This window comes from Myxine glutinosa, chromosome 11 (genome assembly GCF_964187855.1).
Source record: "Myxine glutinosa chromosome 11, kmMyxGlut1.1, whole genome shotgun sequence".
Classification (NCBI taxonomy): Eukaryota; Metazoa; Chordata; class Myxini; order Myxiniformes; family Myxinidae; genus Myxine; species Myxine glutinosa.
In genome coordinates this window covers 111,647,435-111,669,837 of record NC_136271.1, presented here as the reverse complement: position 1 = coordinate 111,669,837, position 22,403 = coordinate 111,647,435, and the positions used below count along the sequence as shown (strand labels likewise).

Here is a 22,403-nt window from a genome sequence, read left to right as displayed (position 1 = left end):
GTCGTGTCATTTGAATCCCAGCTGTGTGTCTTTTCCTTCATTGACCTAGCGTAGCGCGATTAGTCAACGTTCGGGTATAATCGGGTAACTTGTGCAGACGTGGTCATACCAAAACCGCTCGGTAAACTAACATCTAAGCCACGTCTGTAACAATATGTTGCTCGGCTCGGCTCCACCCCTCCGGATAGCGCGTGCTGTGTCGCGCTGTTGACGTTCGCGAGACGAGGCTGAGGGCACGCGGTGCGGCTTGAGGAGAACTAGAATAAACAAGAGATATCCATTTTTAAAAATATTTTCGTTTAATTAACGATATCTGCCAAACCACGTGCCCTATCGCAAATTCCAAAAGGGCATTTTAGTAGACTGACATGCTGAACAGATCTGTGAAGTTTCCCCTCGATTGGATCAAAAATGAGGGAGGGGCTCGGTTTTAAAGGTTCATGCTTAAAAACGTCATAACTCTGAAACCATGTGATGCATGACGTCATGCTCGCTGACGTTTTTGTTCGTCATGGGTATGCGATTCTGCCTACAAAGTCTGGCCTCGATCTGGTCAGCCGTTGCAGAGAAAAAGGGGTTTCGTGTTTTCACGAAAAACAATATGGCGGCCGAACCACGTGACCTGTGACGTCATAATTACCATTAAAATATTCTACAGAACGAGTCCCCCCTACGGTGAAAATTTGATCTCAATCGGTCGAATTATTGCAGAGAAAATCTTTTTTAACGGAAATTAAAACTTAAAATGGCACTGAGTTAAGGATCATCAGAATTATCAGAATTCCCAAAGTTCAAAGTGCCATAACTTTGTCAAAAATAATCGAAACGTTGTGAAGTTCAAACTTGATCTGTAACTTATCATGAGGAAACCATGTGCCAAGTTTGAAATCATTAGCATTAAGAGTTTAGAAAAAAAGTCCGGAAAACTGTTCTTTGCGTGACGGACTGACCCTTTTTTTTTTTTTTTTTTTTTGTATACAAGATCGAGGCTCGTGAAAGAGCTAACATTAATCACACAAAAAGACAAACCGACACACAAAACACCAAAAACAAGGGGAGTGGCAGACACGATGGGGAGAGAGGGGGAAGGACACAAACACAACATTTGAGAGCAGGGACATCGGGAGGACTTGGGGGGAGGTGGGAGAGGAATAAAACATATGAACACTGCATGGACTCTGGGGTGAATTACCGGGGGTAGAAAAGATCAAGGTTTTCGATGGGGGAAGATAAGAGATGGTGGTGAACAGCTGTTTTAAAGACCTGGAGGGAGGAGTGGGATTGAAGGGAGTGGGGGAGTTTGTTCCAGAGGCGGGAGAAAAGGGGAATGAAAGAGTGAAGGTGAGCAGAGAGCCTAGACTTTGGCAGTTTAACCATAAGAGGGTTGCAGGCAGATCTTGTGCGACCTGAAGGAATATTGGGGGGACAGAGCACAGAGAGAGCTGGGGGAGCAAGGCCGGAGAGCCTGACTGACAGACGGAGGGACGGAGTGCAAACCCCTCCGGTGTACACCGGTAGGGGACTAATAACGGTCCACCACAGATCCTTGAGGTACACCACTACTTACATACTCCCAGCTAGACATCCTCCCACTCACAGCCACTCTTTCCTTCCACTCTTTTCCGTTAGTTATCACAAACCCAGTTTCCAATCCAAATAGCTACTTAAGCAGCCACTGCACCATCCCTCACCTTGGCTAACAAACTACTATGTGGTACCTTATCAAATACCTTAAAGTCTACATATACTACATCCACTGCCATTCTGTCATCGACCTAATCAGAAACTGCTTCATAGAACTCCAAAAGATTTGCAAGACAAGACCTATCTTTGGTAAACCCATGCTCACTGCCTCTAATTCGTTTGTAATTATTTAAATGGTTCCTCATCTGGTCCCCAATTAATGTCTCCACCACCTTCCCCATAACTGAGGTCAAACTAACAGGTCTATAGTTCCCCAATTATTCTCTGGATTGTTTCTTAAATAACGGAATTACAGTTGATACTCTCCAATCCTCCAGTACCTGCCCTTACTCTAGTGAGCTATTAAAGATATCCGTTAACATCTCACTAACCTGCTCTGCAATCTCAGTCAAAACTCTTGGGTACATATTATCTGGCCCCGGAGCTTAATTTATGTACTCTTAGCTTACCAATCAGTCCCCATAAACTGGCCCTTTCCCTCTTGTCTTTCCCTCTTGTCTGTGCCTCTTCTCTCTCTTTCTTTTTTTCTCTGTCATGGCCCTGCATTTATGAAAGCGGGGTACACCATCCTGGATGGGGGGTTGGGGGGACCATCTAGGTCATTCCTAGGCAATTGATCGGCTGTCTCCATGCCGCATGATGTTCGAGAGAACTGTACGGGGGTATACAACAATAACTGTTCATTCCACGCATTGTTATTTCACCTTCGTAGGATATTCTTAAGCAGTGAAATCACTTCAATATTTGGCTATGTCCTTCCTTCCATCCAGTCATCCCTCTATCCGTCCGTCAAAAAGGAAAAAGAACCTTTCTACCCCACAGTGTTTAATTATAGAAGGCTCTTAAGTGTAATTATAGAGGGTTCTAAAGGGTAATTCTTCAGGGTAATTCTAAATGGTAATTCTAAAGGGTAATTCTAAAGGGTAATTCTAAAGGGTAATTCTAAAGGGTAGTTCTAAAGGGTAATTCTAAAGGGTAATTCTAAAGGGTAATTCTAAAGGGTAATTCTAAAGGGTAATTCTAAAGGGTAGTTCTAAAGGGTAATTCTAAAGGGTAATTCTAAAGGGTAGTTCTAAAGGGTAATTCTAAAGGGTAATTCTAAAGGGTAGTTCTAAAGGGTAATTCTAAAGGATAGTTCTAAAGGGTAGTTATAAAGGGTAATTCTAAAGGGTTTTTTTCGTTTCTAGGCTTTGCCTCTTTCATATTTAAAATGCCAAACTGAACCGCTGCCTTCGGACACGGGTGCGATTTTTATGTTCAAAATTGTACGTCGGCAGTTTCCAATCCGCTGACTGCTTTGCCATGACTGAACAAGTCGCAAGGAATGTCCTTTATGTGGGTTGGTCTTCATCACGACAGATGTTTTTGGACACGGGCAGTGTTACAACAAAATGTCGAGTGGTGATAAAAACAGAAGAAGATTTCTTTCCCTTCATGACCATCATAATTAAATAAATCACATATTAAAGCAATGCGGTTTACACAGGTTTTGCACCTGTACCGTATGCGGATGTGTGCACCATTCTACACACGTGAGTTCCATTTGTATTCAGAGTCCTTTTTGCCTTACTTGTATATTTTCACAGTCTCTCAGCATATAATACTTTTAGACTCGACTGCAAAAAAATCCACAGGATTTCCGATGTTTTATGGGCTTTTCAACCTTGGAACTAGAACGGCAGTCTTTGACGTCGAGATGTCGACCGATATACAGTCACGTGAATAAGTAAGTACACCCCATGTAAAGTTTTGACTTTTTCAACATATTTCAACATCCAGCTATTTGATCTTCATTTCAACAATATTGATAGATAAAGGTGATATAATATAACAAATATCATGAAACATTTACATTTTGTAGTCCATTGTATAATTTAAATAAACATAAATGCAAATTTCGCATGTGGAAAAAGTAAGTACACCCCTACATTTATCACTACTTCAAATACATAAAATTAGAATCAGGTGCACCAGCTCAGGTGCAAATGATTAGAACATCGTTAGAGAGGATCTTGGAGGAACCTGTCTTATTTAAACCTCAGACATTTAGTTTGGTTTGCTCTTTGTTGTTGAAGTGTGTGGCGTCACCATGCGAAGATCAAAAGAGCTCTCTGAGGCCTTCAGAAAGAAGCTAATAGATGCTTACGAGTCTGGGAATGGATTTAAAACGACCTCCAAACAATTTGAAATCAATCATTCGACTGTCCGGAAGATCATCTACAAGTGGGGAAGATTCCAAACAACTGCCAACTTGTTCAGGCCAGGCCGCCCCAGCAAGTTCAGCCCGAGAGCAGACCGCAAGATGCTGAAAGAAGTCTCTAAGAACCCCAGAATGTCATCACGGGACCTACAGGTAGCTGTTGCCACTGTTGATGTCAAAGTGCACGAGTCTACCATTAGAAAGAAGCTGCACAAATTTGATCCACATGGGAGGTATGCCAGGAGGAAACATTTGCTGTCCAGAAAGAACATCAGGGCAAGACTAAAGTTTGCCAATGAACACCTTGGCAAAGACCAGCACTTCTGGAACAATGTGCTCCGGACAGATGAGTCAAAGGTAGAGCTATTTGGCCACAGCACAGCCGGACCACAGCCGGAGCGGCAATATGGCTGTGACAGAAGACATGTTTGGCGAAAACCAAAGACAGCATTTGACCACAAGAACCTGATACCAACTGTAAAGCATGGTGGTGGAAATATTATGGTTTGGGGCAGCTTTGCTGCATCAGGGCCTGGGCAGCTCACCATCATATAATCCACTATGAATTCTTCATTGTACCTGAGGGTGCTTGAGGATAATGTGAGGCCATCTGTCGGAAAGTTGAAGCTCAACCGAAGGTGGACCTTGCAACATGACAATGACCCTAAACATACCAGTAAATCCACCAAGGAATGGCTGAAAAGAAAGAAATGGAGGGTTCTGGAATGTCCAAGTCAAAGCCCGGATCTAAATCCCATCGAGATGTTGTGGGGGGATTTGAAACGAGCTGTGCATGCAAGAAACCCCTCAAACATCGCACAGCTGAAAGAATTCTGCATGGAGGAGTGGGCAAAAATTTCTCCCAGTCGATGTCAGAGACTGGTAGACAGTTATAAGAAACGCCTACTTGAGGTTGTTTCTGCCAAAGGGGGCAAAACCACCTATTAGAGCCAAGGGTGTACTTACTTTTTCCACCTGCGAAATTTACATTTATGTTTATTTAAATTAAACAATGGACTACAAAATGTAAATGTTTCATGATATTTGTTATATTATATCACCTTTATCTATCAATATTGTTGAAATGAAGATCAAATAGCTGTATGTTGAAATATGTTGAAAAAGTCAAAACTTTACATGGGGTGTACTTACTTTTTCACGTGACTGTATATCCTCCCACATTATTATATCATTATACATACTTGTACCAAGTTTGATTCAAATCACTTCAGGTGTTCCCAAGTATCACATTTTTACCTGACATGACCTCTGACCTTTGACCTTTAATGCAGTTAGCTCGGTAAGAGTTTTTAACCAACAGGGCCTCTGACCTCTTGACCCCATAATCTAACCAGACCATCTTTACATCATTATACATACCTTTACCAAGTTTCTCTTAGATCCCTTCAGCCATTCTCCAGTTATCGGGGTAACAAAAACCTATCATGGAAGGACGGCTGGACAGCCGGATGGACAGCTGGAAAATATAATGCCTCCGGTGACTTAGTCAGAGGAGTTATAATTATTATAAATAATAGTAATATTAACAACAAATAGTAAACATAATTGTTAACTCGAATTGCGAACAGTGATGATGGGCTTCCAGGCAATATGGCTGTGACAGCACGTGACTGATGACATCATTTTCATTAAATTTTCCTCATGTGCAGTTGATCATATGTATGAAGTTTAGAATTGATCGGTTGAGCGGTTCTGGAGATATAGATTTTCAAATATTTTATCCTTAAATCCAAAATGTCCACCATACCAGTTGACTGATCTCGTAGTTCATAAACATTTTTCCTCCTGGGGAGTTGATCATATATATGAAATTTTATATTGATCTGTTCAGCAGTTCTGGATAAAGAGATGTTTAAATGTTTTCCTTAAATTCAAGATGGCCACCATACCACGTGACTGATGCCACCATATTGTTGCGGATATGGGGACGGCACTCCCCCTTAGCAAGGGGGGGGGGTTAATCCCCCTTCTATTTGCACTGGCCGTCTCTGATCCTGAAGCTACAACGTCCTTCCCGGACCGACGGTAGGTAGGGTTTGTTAGGCCTAGGGGTTCGCTACGTACCTAATTACTACCGCCAGCCGGGAACGAGGGAATAACTTCTGCTCGAACCACGGTTCTAGATGTTATCTGCCGAGCGGGTTAGCAGTCCGAAGTTCGAGCCATTAACAAAGACTAGACCCGATTCATAAAGCGTTGGCCAAATTGTGCCACAGGTACTCAATGGGGGAAATCACAAAGACGATCGGACGAGGATGAAGGAAAAGACGAAGGTAGGAAGAACAGAGATTTATTAATTATTTACACAAACCAAAATCAAGAAGCGAAGAAATAAAAGTAATATACAGGAAAATGGAAGGATCAGAAGGACACAGAGCAATTCCTTAAACAAGCTTAACTTATACCCAGGGACAAGACACACAAAACAAACACGTACACAAATAGGGAATTGCAGGCAGGAATGGCTCAGGGAGCGAATGGTCCAGGCCGATGGTAAGGATGCGTCAGGGGGGGAGAAGGATCCAGGCAGCGGTAAGAGTTGAAGTTCATGCTCCGGGCTCAGTGCGAACAGCAGCCGGCAGCTCTGCGTCTTCACAACCCCGGCGACAATAGGGCCCCTAGAGGGTCTCGGTTTATTGCCGCAATATCAGCACCCCCTCACATCTTTCTGTCTTCTCCGGTTCAGCTGGATCACACATCTCCTGGTTCACGCATCTGCCGCATCTGCCGCATCTCCCCCAAAAAGGCTTGCGCGGCGCTTTTATAACGCGCTTCAAGATCAATGCGCGCCACGCCTGTGATGGTATCTCCTCAGCCTTGGTTGGCTGATGGGGGCTCGCTGGCTCCACCTTCTGATGCCGATGGGCAGGCAACGCCCTTGTTCGTTGGCTTGACCACGTGCGTAATGGAGTTTGGGGCGATGGTGATGCCAATAACCCCACCCAATGCAACGGTGGCGAACGCCGCGGTGCTGGCGCTATGGAGGCCACGGCGATATTGTAGGGGATCTATCTTATTTGATTCGGTGCAATGCAGTGTCAACTAATGGGAAACAGAGCCTTATACTAGAACACATAATAATGAGATAACTATAGAGAGGTTCTATCGTGGCCTACGTGCTTGTACATGGACTAGCTATGGTGCACTCATTTCAATTAACAGCCAATTAAAGGGGGAAATGTAAACGGGGGTTATTAGGGATTTTAATACTAAATTTGATGAAGTGAAGGTTCTAAAAACCGTAACAATATATTACAAATATTTTTTCCCCCCATCAGTAGTTGATCATATATGTGTATGACATTTCACGTTGATCCGTTAAGAGGTTCTTCAGAAAAGGTTATTTATTTTTTTTCCTTAAATTCAAGATGGCGGCCAAACCACATGACTGATAACATCATAATTTGCAAATATTTCCCCCCCTCTCCTCCACAGTGATACTGTAGTGAGGTGAGCGAAGCTGCAGTGATACTGAAGTTAGGTGAAGCAAGACTAGAGTGGTATTGTACTTATTTAAATAACTACAGTCGTATTGTAGTGAACTGAAGTAGTATTGTAGTAATGTAGCGACCCATGGGTCCCCCAAGCGAGACCAGCAACAGAATCTCCTTGCTCCAGCCGGTGACGTAACCGGCGGGCAAGCCACGGCGCCGGGGTGGCCGGTCACGTGACCACCAAAGCGCGCCTCGCCTGAGAGGCGGGGCTTTCGGTTTCGGTTGTGCTTTCTGGTTGTGATATATATGCAGCCCGGGCTTTGGAGCGTTCTTTGGAGCGTTAGAGCGTTTGGAGCGTTGGAGCTTTGGAGCGGGCTTTGGAGAGTTCCCGAGTTGGTTTTTACAATAAACATCTTCTCGGACGAGTTTGTGTCTTGCCCGTCACTTCATCCGTCTCAAGCAAGAGCCCTGCTCTTCACTGGTGACCCCGACTGCCCCCGCACGGATGCGGGGGCTGCGAACGGACACAGCAAGCGCGCCCTAGCCAGGGAAGCCACCTAGGTTGGTGACGCCGGCTTCTCCCGCACGGCTTCGGGCGCAATTTCGACCGCGGTTCTGACATGCCGGAGTTTCGGTAATGACGACGGCCATGACTATGAGGTTCGCGCACCGCGCTCGGCTCCTCCTCTACGACCGGAGGGCGAACCTATTCCGAGACCCTCCAAAGGCACGGCTGCTTCGTCACCTTCACGCGCACTGACGTTGGCAGAATGGCTGCTTCGTCACCTTCGCGCGCACTGACGTTCGCGGCACGGCTGTTTCGTCGCCTTCACGCGTGCTGACGTTCGCGGCACGGCCGCTTCGTCACCCTCGCGCACCTACAACTACAACCGCAACTACTTCTCCGACCCTGCATCCTCAGGAGGCCCGCGAGGAACCTCGGCAGCCTCCCCCGAGGCCTTGACCAGCCCCTCGGTTGGCTCACCCGCTTTTCGCGTGCACCGCTCGAGCCTTCTCGGCACTGCATCCGCGAACTGCAACCTCGGGAGGCCCGCGAGGAACCTCGGCAGCCTCCCCCGAGGACTTGCCCGGCCCCTCGGCCGCCCCCCGTCCACTGCACTCCCCGTCCGACCACCCGCCACCACACCGGACCCCCCCCCCCCCCCCGCGACTGGCCAGGGGTCGGTTCTGTCGGGTCATCTGGGCCCCCCCTCAGGTTGACCTTCCTGGATCAAGTCCATTCTGAGGGGGCGTGTGTAGCAACCCATGGGTCCCCCAAGCGAGACCAGCAACAGAATCTCCTTGCTCCAGCTGGTGACGTAACCGGCGGGCAAGCCACGGCGCCGGGGTGGCCGGTCACGTGACCACCAAAGCGTGCCGCGCGTGCGGTTATAATCCTTTGCACCTGTCGGTCACGTGACCACCAAAGCGCGCCTCACCTGAGAGGCGTGGCTTTCGGTTTCGGTTGTGCTTTCTGGTTGTGATATATATATGCAGCCCGATAAACGGGCTTTGGAAAGTTCCCGAGTTGGTTTTTACAATAAACATCTTCTCGGACGAGTTTGTGTCTTGCCCGTCACTTCGTCCGTCTCAAGCAAGAGCCCTGCTCTTCAATAAAGTGAAGTGCATTGTCATTTTACATAAAATATACGATATATAGTAGAAAGTACAAGTAATTTTCTTTAAATTTACCAATGTAGAACAAGTGGCGTACAATTGTACTGCAGTACAACTATAATACAGTACTTTAAGTTACTATAGTACAACTACTGGAATGCTCTTGCCTGGGTACGTACATGTGCAAGCACATGCATACTGCAACCTTAAACCTAAATAACTTTCCATGTACACAAGCAAGAAGTAAATTGTACTCAGCATAGGAAAACATAATTCGTATAGTTTTTACTCAACATAGTTCAACTTTCCAGGCTTCAACATAACCGCCATCTTTCATATTACATAATTTCAGTCCAATTTTCTAACTCGTTGAAAGCATTCTGTAGTTGCTGATGAGTGATTTCTTGAATTCAATTTGTGATCGTAGCACCAAGTTCCTCCAAAGATTATGCTTTTGATGAGCACACAGCAGTGGTCCTATAAATGTAGTCCAATAGGGACAGTTCCGGCGAACAAGGTGGCCAAGCGATTTATCAATGTCTACCGATCCCACTTGTCAAGGAAGCCGTTATTCAAGAACCGTCACACTTTTGAAGCATAGTGGTGGGGAGCACCGTCTTACTGGAAGAAGATGCAATTTGGAATATTTAGATTATTGCGGCTAGAAAAGTTTTACCGTGGTGTTGTTGCAAGAAAACTTCAGATTTTAAGAAAATATTTTCTTACAAAGAAACATTTTGGTGGTGTTCACCAAAAAAGGAAAGGACCAATGTGAGTATGACTTCCGGAGAGCACACGAGACTGATTTTTGGCGAATCTCTTTCATGTTATTAGACTTCTTGAGGTTTTTCTGTTTCCCAAATGTGGAAATTGTGGTGGTTGACTTTGACATTCAGGTGGAATATTTCCTAATCAGAAAATGTCAACTAGTCAAGAAATCCAGGGGAATACTTTAACTGTTGTTGGGGAGTGAGATGGTGAGAGGTTTTCCCCTTCCTCCCCTTCCCTCCCCCCTCCCCCCCCCCCCCTATTCCACCCACTTCTTCACCACACCAGCTGAGGCCTCATACAATGGGCATGCTTTGAAGCAGCCAAAACTGAATAAACGTACCGGTTACCCATAAGTTTCTAATTGGTTGGATCACATTGTTTTGGGCCTCTATATTCTTATGTTTCGTTGTCTTTAAGTGGTCATGTACGTATATATAAATGGTTTTCCTCGGCTTCCATACTTCAACTCCATCTAAAAAATCAGGAAATGTGCCTTAACAGCATTATAGAGCTTCCGGATCTGCCTCTCCACACAAACCCCGTATATTTCTCCATCCAGCAGTTTCCAGTTCCACCAGTTTTTGAAACCTTTATTCATTTCCTCACAGTCATGCTCAACAAAACCACACCTTGCCATTGACACAAGGGTGGCAAGCTAATGACAGCAGACACCAAAGAGTTCAATGATAGGCCAAATTGTTTCCTTTCAGCCGATCACCAAACTAAGGCTACCATATGCTCTCTGTGTGTCACCAGTGGTGTTTCTATAGATGACACTATTGGCCTAGAGTATACGTATACGATACATATGGCAAAACATTTCCGAAAATGCCAAATGATAATACACACCGTTGTTGCATCATCGCATCTATATATTTCGTGTCAAATGGAATATGGCGCACAATGTTCATCACATTCTGCACAAACTTACTAAAATGGGGATTTAGGAGTACAAACAACTTGTGTATCGATCGCAGAAACAACATAGTAGTGTCACCCTTCCATAACTATCTACAAGAACATCAGCATGCCAATTATGTCGAGTAAGAGCAGCTCTATTTGCGGTGACAACATCCCCGGCAGTTGAAAATACTTTTTCAGCACGTACCGATTATGACTGGGATGCCCACGGATACGATCCTAGCTACTTTTGCCAACAAAGGAAACGAGTTCATCAAGATCTCAACCGAGAGAGGGGGTTTTCTGCGAGTCTTCACATATTCTTGATTACTGTGTTGAACTTTATGCTCAACCAAAACGAACCAAATTTGCAATAGCACAAAGAGGTCCGAGTTTAGTAACGTAATAGTATGTCAGTTAGGTGCAGGAATTGTGCCTTTGAAGATACAAGCGTGGCATTTGGCACACAGTCAGAGTAAGTCCTAAGGAAGATATTTGGCTATAGGGCCATCGCAGATCAGTCCTTTTATGAAAAATGGCCGCCATTGTTGTCACAGGACAAATCTGCAATGGCCCTATAGCCAAATATCTTCCTTAGGGCATACTCTAACTGTGTGCCAACTCTCGTGCGTGTATGATCAAAGGCACAATTCTCCCAAATACTTCACCTATAAATACCAAAGTACTATAAATTGGGCACCATTTTTATTGGACACATCTGTGATGACTCTAACAGTCGGAATATTTAACTGTGTACCAAATACCATGCTTGTATGATTCAAACAACAGTTTATACAAATTAATATACCATATACCATATACCATATACCATAATATACCATATAAATGGTGGCCATTTTAAAAACATTGTTGTCACAGGACAAATATATGATAACCCTATAGTTAGGGGTCTTTAATTATATGCCAAATGTCAAGCGTGTATGACCACAACATCAGTTTATACACAGTAATGTACCAAATACAGTATATGTAAAATAACAAGCAATGGAGGCCATTTTGAAAAATGGCCGCCATTGTTGTCACAGGACAAATCTGCGATGGCCCTGTAGCCAAATATCTTCCTTAGGGCATACTCTAACTGTTGTGTGTCAACTCTCGTGCTTGTATCGTCAAAGTCACAATTCTCCCAAATATTTCACCTATCTGCCGTACTACAACAGGTGAAAAGGGAAACAATTACGACTTTTCTGGTCCTTCAAGATTAAAACATTGAAGTACAAATAACAACTTCGTCAACTACCGCAAAGAAGCCGATGACAGAGGACGAGTGTCCTTTATCAAATTTATGTTTGTATTGATGGCTGACAATACTGTGCAATGATGAGGGATCTTAATAATTGTGGTAATGGTAATAGAAAGCACTTCAGAAACCATGCAGTCAAGGGCGTTCTAGCATTACACCGACAGACTCAACATCATCACCTATAAATCATGCATTTGTTGCTGTAATGCATGTGTGAAAATCAAGATTGCACCGAGCGAGATAACCAGCATGGTAGAACAGTAAATATTTTTGAAATTTCAGGTCAACAAAAACATCAAAGCCTGTTGAAATTGGCAGACAACTGGATGCAACAGTATGGTAGTAACATCACCGTTTGTCGGCAGGACAGGTAAGACCACTTCTGAGATACACAGGTGGGAGGTAAAAGCAGAAATCTGGAAATTGGCCAATTGGTGATAGCTCGACTACCCTTCATGACGGACTCCATGGGATTTTTAACGTCCACCAACTAATGTTAGCAGGTGGGACACCCGGTTGAACATCCATCCGAAGGACAGCACATACGATGATGCCTCGGCCTGCCTGCCTGTGAGACACCTGGATTACAGTTTATAGCTGAGTCGGGATTTAAATGCTGACTAGACAGCTCAGAGGCGAGTGAGCATACCTCTGGGCTTACCTACCAGCCCAGTACAGTAGCAATCGCCTGTCAAGGACAACCATTTAAAAGAGCACTTTGGGGATGGGAAGGATTTGAAGAGCAAGGCAATCAAGAACTATATTCTGCACTGGCTAAATACACATCCTAATACTTCCACACAGAAGGGATACCAACGCTTCACCCCTGATGGGAGCAGTGTGTCCCCATAGTTGGATAATACCTTGAAAAATGAATGCAAGTATCGTTTTTGCAGTACAAATGCTGGCTTAGTTATATGTATAAACAAAGAGACCAGGTCAACTTTGAACCACCCTCTGATAAAAGAAAAGCATGCGCTGTATTTTGAACAACATGACATTTTCTCATGCTCACCTTGAGCACATGTGCACGTTCAAACACCAGCTCGATTCTAGTGCAAGCAAAAGGTTGCTCTCTCATCCCAGGAAGGCAGACGGTCGGTGGTTGGGCAGTAGTCGGTAAGCAACGGCCAATGTGTTGGCAAGGTTCCATGAGGCATGTTTCAGGAAGTTCTGGGATACACGAGTGACCAGCAGGACAGCCACTACTGCCGAAACCCAGTTGCTGTGACAATACGCAAAGCCTTTCTCCGCACCACACCTGGCAATGAAAAAGTTTTGTTGAAAGGACATATGGAAAGCTCAAAATTCCTCCACAGCACAAAGTAAAACATGTAATGAGATGTGTGCTTGACATTAACTTCAACCACTGCTGGCAAGTCAATGACGGGTGAGATGTGGCAAATGTGCGTTCAAGAAATCTACCTTGGTACAGTTTTTTAACCCATCAGAGCATTTGCAGATGTTACAGTCTTCCATCCAGGTGGAGCTATGAGAATGGTTTCTGCCTTCGCTCCTGCAAGCCCACTCGAGTTCCACATCTGAATAAGTGGTGAGAAATGGAGTAGATTTTTGTAAACACTTTTGACCTAAATGAAAGAATATCCATTTAATCTTCCGTGGAAGCATGCATCAGACAGTGTCAAACGGTGCATCTAGGAGTGTCTGCCTGCATATATTACCATGCATGCAGTTCAGACCCGTTTTCCCTGGAGGACACACACAGGTGTACCCGTTTATCTTGTCCACACACGTCCCGCCAGACAAACAAGGTGATGACTGGCATTCATTGATATCTGTTAAGAGAAACAAGCGCACAGCTGAAAGTCTAATATGCACCAAGTTGCTGTTGTATTCACCATCACTCATTCTGGGGTCGTGACTGTAGAGGTAGGTTCATGGGTCAAATGGCCTTTTCAGATCTCTGTGACATCCAATTGTGATATAAGAAATTTATACTGCACTTACTGATCCGGCAATCGGGCCCTGCAAATCCCGGTGCACATTCACACAAGTACCAGTTCACTCCGTCGATGCAGCGGCCACCATTAGAACTGCAAAGATACAAGTACATTTAGTAGCAAGGTTAAAAATAAAAACTCAAACATAGTAACATGCAATAATACCTTGTTGAATATGTATAAAGTATATGGCTCCATACCAAAAACAAGAAGGCTTTCTTTGAAAGGCAATTATTATTATTATTTTTTAATAATAGATAAACAAATAACATACCATGGGCGAGATGAGCAATCGTCAATGTCTGCAAACAAGGGGAAGGGTAGGGTTATACGAGAGCACTGCACACAAAGAACACGTCAGGATTCTGATAAATGCCACAAATGTCATGCATGTGTAATGGCACAACGCGCATCTTACTATTAGAGCATGTTGGGCCCTCCCATCCTTCGGAGCAGACACAAACGAAGGACGAGTCCCCAGCACCGATACACGTGGCCCCATTCTCACAGGGGCTAGGTGTGCAGGAATTGTTTTGCGCTGGCGGGGGGGGGGGGGGGGGTGGGAGGAAAGAAAGAAAGAATAAGAAAGAAACAAATGACCACAAAAGACAACGCGCAATTTTAAATGACGAGGCTAGGCAAACTTAGGAAGCAACTCAAGTTGCAAGTATTATGTGATCCATGAACATGTGTTATATATTGCGAACCGTGGTGTCTGTCCGTGCATTCATGTGTCTCCCGTTTACGGTGGCCTCTTCCCACGCTGCGATTGAAAAGCTCAACGCTCACTTTTGAAATGACAGAACAGCCATGAATAATGCTGATGCCAAATTTGATTTCTCAAGCAGGATATTTTGCCTTCTTTTTAGACAAATCGAACCTCCACCATCCAATGTTGCACCGGCATTTTGTGGTATAAGTAGCTTAGAGCTATGGCTCTGAGCAAAACCAAGGGTGAAAGACAATTAATCTTTTTAAAGTCCATGAAATAATTTAAATTGATTAACTTTTGCTGTTACCAATTGGACAAACCTAAGCTCTGCAATCTTGCTGCTAGAGATGATTCTTGCTTGAATCTCCTTTACTTGTTCAAACACCACGATGGTGCGGATCGTGCGATATTACCATTTGACTATATTTAGTTATTGGCACCCATAATGTTATCATCTACAAAGGTTTTCTTTAGACAGTTCTCCCCCAACAGCTTAGCCAGCATGTCCATCTGGGGCCCATATAGGACCTATGTGGGCTAACTTGTGGGTCCCAAGTGTGCCCCGCACGTTAGGCCCCAGCTGGATTTGTCCATAGGCTCCACCGTGGACCCAACTGGGCTCGGCCATGCGGGCAGGGCATGGGCTTTTTGTGGGCTACCCCATATGGGTTTATAGTCAGAGGCAACAGATTCGTATATGGTAGGTCATGTGACCTGAAATAGTATAAAGCCTGAGCAGCAGGTCAGGATCTGCAAGCCCTTTAGTGAGCACATTTTTTCACAGGACATTATTTTTGCAGGTTACAGCGTAGTGACCTTGAGGTGAACACACTGGACAGGCCTCCAATAGGTTGTAGATTCAAATCTGGTTTGTCCGCTTTTGTGTTGAAGGATCTGGCCGCAACGTTAAAGGATTTGGATTGTCCACTTCTGGAAAACCGAACGGGCCAATGGAGAATTATCCTGTTAGAATTGAATTGTTTGGGGGGAAAAAACCCAGCCGACTCATTAATGACTTTCAGTGAGAGTATAATCTGCCTTCGCCTTCATGGAGGAGCAAAATAAGTAGATAAATGGAAGAGCCAATCGAACTTGCAAACAAGCGAAGCAACGAGAGAAGTTCCGCAGCCTCGTGAAATGCGTCAGAATGCAACATGAGTCTTGGTCTCGGAGTAGAACAACAGGTATGTTTAACTGAAAAAAACCAGAGGTGACAAGAACTACACCAGAAGTGTGCCGTGTGCCTTTGAACTTTGTATGAAGAACCACACCTTCCTCTTCTTCAAAAGGAGAGCAAAAATTCTATACCTTTTACAGAAAATCAAAATACCAGACAACAGAGACAACATCACCAACCACAAAATCATGAGCTAAATGCCATTTCAAATGAACCTGTGAAGGCTTGTGGTTCATTACGAAGGATCGGACTTGGCAATCCGTAAGATCGGAAACAATTGACTGAACTGTGATAAAAAGAACTCCGGATTCTGGATTTCCACGAGATCAGTAACCACGGAAAGGTTCCGTGGGGAAGGGGGAATGTGCACACCAGCATGCAAACAGTGTGCGCACTGGTGTCAAGCACACCAAGTACACGCATGTGCACAGCATCAACTTCAAGTTTGTTATTCACTTTTTAACTTCCTGAAGGAATGCATCACCAATGGCGTCAATAAAAGGGAAGATGTTGCATAGATATGGCACCGTCCAATCGAATGTTTGCTAATTTTAGACGAAAACAAACAAACAAACCCCACCAAAAAGGGTAAAAACCTTCAAAATTAGTCATATCCAAAAGAATTATTGAGCAGGTGATAAAAAAATTTAGACTTTTAAGCACTTTTTGCAGTTTTTTCTGCTGCGGGGTAAATCTTTTTAAGTGTACCTTTACCGTTGTTTTTCACAAGATACAAGAAGTGGGTGGGGATTAAAACGCTTGCAAAGGCCTGTTTGAACCATTCATTCCATGAAGACATTTTATAGTCATATATTACACATAAATACACTGCCCGAGGGTGTGTGTCAAATATTAAGGAGAAACCACATTATGTGCAGTTACTTGCACTGCAGGTAACACCATTCCAGCCAGGCGGGCACAGGCATCGAAAGAAGGCCCCCTCGTCAAAGCACGTTCCACCGTTGTTGCAGGTGAAGGTGTCACAGTGGCTTGTTCCTGCAGAGAGGAGAAGAGATGAAACATTCCCGCCCACAACTGGAAAGCTAAAACTCTGATTTGTCTGACAAACTTTCTTCGGAAGTTGCATTCTTATACCTCGGTCTACACGTCGATCAAACTGAAATATTATTCAATCAGGGTTGCCTATTTTATGGATCACCACCATATCAGGTAATTGCCATCTACAACCATCATCTTTTCTACCTGATTAACCCCCCCACCCCCAATCCCACCATCTTTCAGGGTTTCCAGTTTTTCCTTCCACCTCCGTGATTCAGCGTTTACGGACGTCTCCATCCTGTTCAACCACGGTGTTCTCCCCTTGTGGTCATTCGCCCCACATCCCTTATTTGTCCAAGTGTCCCTATATTTTGGCCTTCAACGTTGTTGCTAGTGTGAGAGCGACCTCCCTCCACACCCCACCTCCTCCGCACCACCTCTCTTTCTACTATTACATCCTGATCCATTCTGTGTTCTAGCTCCTCCACAAGTCTCGACAGTGTATACCAAAAAAAAACAACATTTGACAGTATTACAATGAAATGGCCATACAATTCACTACAGGTTTACAATAAAACCAGGTGACTTTACAGGAGCTGTGGTCACAGGAGCAAAGATATCGATTTGAAAATATCCAAGAAGTGGCATTAGGCGACAAACAGAGCGAGGAAAAGAGATGGAGAAATACGGGCGGAAAGAGGCACAGCGTGCAAACAAACTCACTTGAATGGCAGGTTCTTCCCTTCCAGCCGCCTTGGCATGTGCAGTTGAAGTCATTTACAAGATCTGCGCATGCACCACCATGCTGACAAGGGTTTGGAATGCAGTCATCTAAATCTGGAGAGGAAAGGGAATAAAAAAGAAACACAAGATAAGAAAAACAATTTGAGAGTGAACTTCGCTGCTACCGATTCTTTAAACGGCCAAAATTATATTTGTGTGGTTGGACCGGGGAACGTTTTTGGCCAAGGTCTTCCATGAAATGGATGGTGGATGGTGGATGGTGGAGCCTAACCTTCAACTGGAGGTGATTTGGGCGGGAATTTGTAAATTAGCCAGGATGCCCACGATAACTCGCTTATTCTTCATGAAGGATGCCGTAGGGTCTTTAATGCCCATCAAGGACCAACACTGGCAAACAGGTCATCCGGCTCAACGTCCATCTGAGGGACGGTGCACACACGGGTGCCTCAACCTGAATGACATCAGGATGACAGTTTACAACTAGGCCTCGATTCGAACCCAGGCTAGACAGTTCAGAGGTGATTGCGCATACCTCTAGGCTATCCTGCCAGCCCTTGAGGGAGGGATAGTGAGAAGGAGAGAGAGAAAGAGAGAGGGGGGGGGGGGGGGGAGAAAGGGGTAGAGGAAGCGAGGAGAAGAGAGAGAGAGGAGAGAGGGAGAGGAATTAGAGCGAGACAGAAAGACAGCAACAGAGATCGAGGGATATGAGGGGAGGGGGGGAGGGAGGGGGTGGAAGGCAGCAGAGAAGGAGAAAGCAAACTTTAGCTTTTTTTTTTTTTTGGGCAATCCCGTAGAACCATACTCTCCAATGAGCTGAAAAACCATGTAGCACAAGTAACTGTCTAGATTTTGAGCATCATGTTTCTTCATTTGAAATATTTTACTGTTTCACCGATATGCTTGGGGAAGGTTGACTGATAAGCAGCTGCAGCTCGTTTAAAAAAACAACTTATTGAGGGCAAAAAATTCCAGAGACATAACAGAGACATTTGAACATTTCAATGACATATGTCAGTCAAAAACTTGTCATAACTCGATTTTACCATTTCCTAAATCTCAAACAATATACTCTATAATTTCCACAATTAAAAAAAACAATTGTTTGCTTTTCTCAAAATTAAACTCGGCCTGCATTAAAAAATAAATAAATAAATAAAAACTTAAGGGTGATAACAGCAGGAATCTACTCACTGTTTTGGCAGAAGTCTCCATTCCAGCCGTCAGGGCAGATACACTGGAAAGAATTTACACCATCCACACAAGTGGCACCATTTAAGCAGTTCTTGCCTGCGCAGTCATTGATATCTGGAGGGTGACACAGACAGTTAACAAGTCAAAACACATTCGAAAGCAAGCAGTACAGCTTTCAGCACCGAGGTGAGCACCTACTGCAGACAACATAATGAAAAATTCTTACAAACACACATACATACACACACATACATACATACATACATACATACATACATACATACATACATACATACATACATACATACATATATATATATATATATATATATATATATATATATATATATATATATTGTTGCGAATATGGAATTTGGCCTCCATATCCGCTTGTAAATATTCCCCTATTTTCTCCAATACTCCCCAACTTTCCCCAATCCCCCATTCCCTAGTCCCATTGCATGTAAATAACAATCAGTAGAGCCGACCTTCCCCTTATTCCCCCATTAAATGTCGTGCCCAGGTCCACCGCACCACACGTAGACAACTTTCGGACATCTTCCTAGTTATTCTTAATCTATGTCAGTTAAGGCCTCGTTTCCATTAATTATGACTCTTCGTTGCACCAGAATGTGATTATATGGCATCAGTAGTGAGTTTAGGACCTTTCCCATACCTCCTCCCATCTTCTTCCCCAAACAACAACTACAACAACAATTACAACTACAACTACGACTACAACAACAGAGGGGCGGGGAGTGTGCGTCCTCACACCGGCTCGGTTACCCGCCATGACCATGCGCTCCACGGCGTTACCCCGAAGGGGCTGGCTGTCAGCTCCTCGTCAGGGGCGGAGCCAGTAACCCCCCCACGCACCCAATGAGAAGCAACGTGCCGATTCCATCTGGGGCGGAGCTAACGAGCCGAGGGCGTGTCACTCCCCGCCGGATATACGCGGCCCCGCGCCGGATGTGACGACAGATGCGCCTCAGCTTGGAGAGAGAAGCCACCGCCACCCCCAGCGCGACGATACCTCCCCGCATCTTTGGACCGGACCGGACCGTACTGTACCCTGCCCCGAGCCCAGGAGGACCTGGAGCCATCGATACCCGCTTTCCTGCCATCAACCCCCGTGTGAGTCAGCCGTTGTCCCGTTTGTCTGTCGTCTGTCCGGGGTTAATATAAGAGTGTGTCTAAGTGCCTGTCTTTCTGTGATTATACCTCTAGCCCCTGTAATCTGACCTTTCCGTACGAATATAATCTCCTCCGGAGGTCTTGAGAATTGAAACATTGGTGTCGTATTGTGTTATTGTAATCCAGCCGGGTGTCTTCTTTTTCTTATTGAGCCAGCATCGCGCGACTAGTCAACGTTCGGGCACAATCGGGTAACTTGTGCAGACGTGGTCATACCATAAAACCGCTCGGTAAATAACATCCAAGCCACGTCTGTAACAATATATATATATATATATGCGTGACACGCTCTGGCAAAACCAGACACTTGAGGGCATTTCTCTTAGCGAGAAAAAGCCGAAGAGTCAAAATATGACCACAGGGACCAAATTGAGCTTTTAATATGGATAGAAAGATTAACGTCTCCTGATTATTATGCACCAAAACATTTTTCCAAGAAACAACAGAAAAGTTGTGAAATTAGACGAAGAATATAAAATGTAATTCTCAAAATGTGCTCAGAAAGTCACGATTCCGCATGTGAACTGTATTGTGAACTTTGAACCTAATTATGTCCATTGTTTAAACGAAAATATAATTAGTTTGTGTGTGGGGGGGGGGGGGGTTGGTGTGTGTGTGTGTGTGTGTTTGGAGGGGTGTGCGTGTGGGGGGAGGGGTGTGGGGGTGTGTGTGGGTGGGGGTAGGGGGGATGTGCGTGTGTCTGTGCGTGTGTGTGTCGGGGTTGTATCCAAGGGGGTTGTGTCAAAGCATGTCCAATGAAAGTGGGGTTGTATCAAAAGTGGGGTTGTATCAAAAGTGGGGTTGTATCAAAAGTGGGGTTGTATCAAAAGTGGGGTTGTATCAAAAGTGGGGTTGTATCAAAAGTGGGTGCGAGTAAACCGGTCATCACTGCCAGCAGTTTTAAAGTGGCAGTTCTAGTTGTCATTAAAATACCATAACTTCGTTAATTTTCATCCAATTAACATAATGTATATATCAAATGAACGCGAAATGCATGGTGAATCACATGATATCAAAATCTCAATTTTGATTTTTGTCCCCAAGTGTCTGCTTTTGCCAGAGCCAGTCACATATATATATTTTTTTTTTTTTTTTTTTTTTTAAATGGTATCAATTTCTGAAAGCCTGGCATCAGGTGAAGAGAAGCCCTTGCTTTTGCACTGCAGGTAACAGGAAGAGAAGCCCTTGCTTTTGCATACAACGTTTAGGCTCGTAGAAGAGCGAGAACACAGAATGGATCCAGAACAAGAGGAACATCGTGGAAAAATGGGAAACACACCAACAGCAAGGTACATGGGCACAACAAAGACACTTGGAGGACGATTGGGCATGGGGAGGATTGACATCAAATGGAGAAGGTGGAGGAAGACACAAGGAGGACAAGCTCAAACAAAGCAAGACGAGGAAGGGAAAGACTGGGGATGAAACAGAATTAGAAGTAAAAATGAAAAAGTAGGTGAGGGAGAGGGGAGTGGGACACAGTAACCGAGAAAGGAAGGGGTTGACTTAGGCAGGATTAATAAGGGTAGAGACGATATACTTAATGTGAGCATCAAATTCTCAGCCTCAAGCAAGGAAGCAGCACGTACCATTTTAAGTCTTTGGTATTACTCGGTGGCCAAGGATTCGAACCGCCCCAAAGATTCGAACCGCCGACCTCCCAACCTCACAGCGGACACTCTAACCATTACACCACATTGGTTAAATCTCAATCTGTTCATCTCAAAGTAACTCTTAATCTGTTCAGTTAATTTCATCATTCACCCTCATAGCAAGTTGCCTGTGCCCGCACGTGATTCAAAATGGGGTTGGGAGGGAACGGGCAAAAATGCAAATGGCGTCTTCTGTCATCGAGCTGCCAAGTTGGGAGCAACAATTCGCATTTTTTGGCACGTCATCTGGTGCAATCTAAATGATTCTTCAATATATGTTGCTTTATGAGGCCGAGGGTCCATAATAAACCAATTGCAAATTAATACTGGGATTTCCTCAATGGTATTCTAATAATGTAAGCCAAGTCATCAAAGCAATAATAATACGTACTAACAGTTCTATCAAATAATACAAAATCAAGCCGGATTCATAGGATAACTGCATAACAGGTAATATGGCTCTTTGCATATAGTGCAGTTTGAAACAGCTGACTATCTGCGCAGTCACATTTCCATTAATGCAATATTAATTCCCCTTTCAATCACGAATTCCACCTGGAAATAAATAACAGCAATAAAATTGTTTACCGGTACTCAAACCTGGAACGTTCTTGATAAGGGAATAGGGGTGACAGTGGGATGCATAGGGAGAGAGCACATAGAGGATAGGGGGAGAAAGACAAGTGGGGGGTACGGCAAAAGAGGAGGAGGGAGAGAAATAAGGGAAACCCTGGCAATACAAATTCAACTAGAACGGCACTCGGCAGAGCGCACACCTCCGCCGAGCTGAACAGTTTAGTTTTGTATCCCACTGATGGGCCGGATCTGCATCCAGACCTCAATCAATATTTAACCGGCTTCT

At 44.4% G+C, this 22,403-nt stretch overlaps 1 protein-coding gene across 1 annotated transcript in view; it reads right to left on the bottom strand.

The window, feature by feature from the left end:
* LOC137436991 (protein jagged-2) overlaps nucleotides 1–22,403 on the bottom strand; it is a 140,500-nt gene that overhangs the window by 20,603 nt on the left and 97,494 nt on the right. Inside the window, exons 15-23 of the mRNA XM_078786995.1 lie at nucleotides 18,696–18,809; nucleotides 17,484–17,597; nucleotides 16,644–16,757; nucleotides 14,291–14,410; nucleotides 14,147–14,174; nucleotides 13,880–13,965; nucleotides 13,594–13,707; nucleotides 13,337–13,452; nucleotides 12,927–13,172 (exon numbers count right to left, since the gene is read on the bottom strand). Of these exons, the coding sequence (XP_078643121.1) occupies nucleotides 12,927–13,172; nucleotides 13,337–13,452; nucleotides 13,594–13,707; nucleotides 13,880–13,965; nucleotides 14,147–14,174; nucleotides 14,291–14,410; nucleotides 16,644–16,757; nucleotides 17,484–17,597; nucleotides 18,696–18,809 (1,052 nt within the window). The remainder of the gene's footprint in view (nucleotides 1–12,926; nucleotides 13,173–13,336; nucleotides 13,453–13,593; nucleotides 13,708–13,879; nucleotides 13,966–14,146; nucleotides 14,175–14,290; nucleotides 14,411–16,643; nucleotides 16,758–17,483; nucleotides 17,598–18,695; nucleotides 18,810–22,403) is intronic.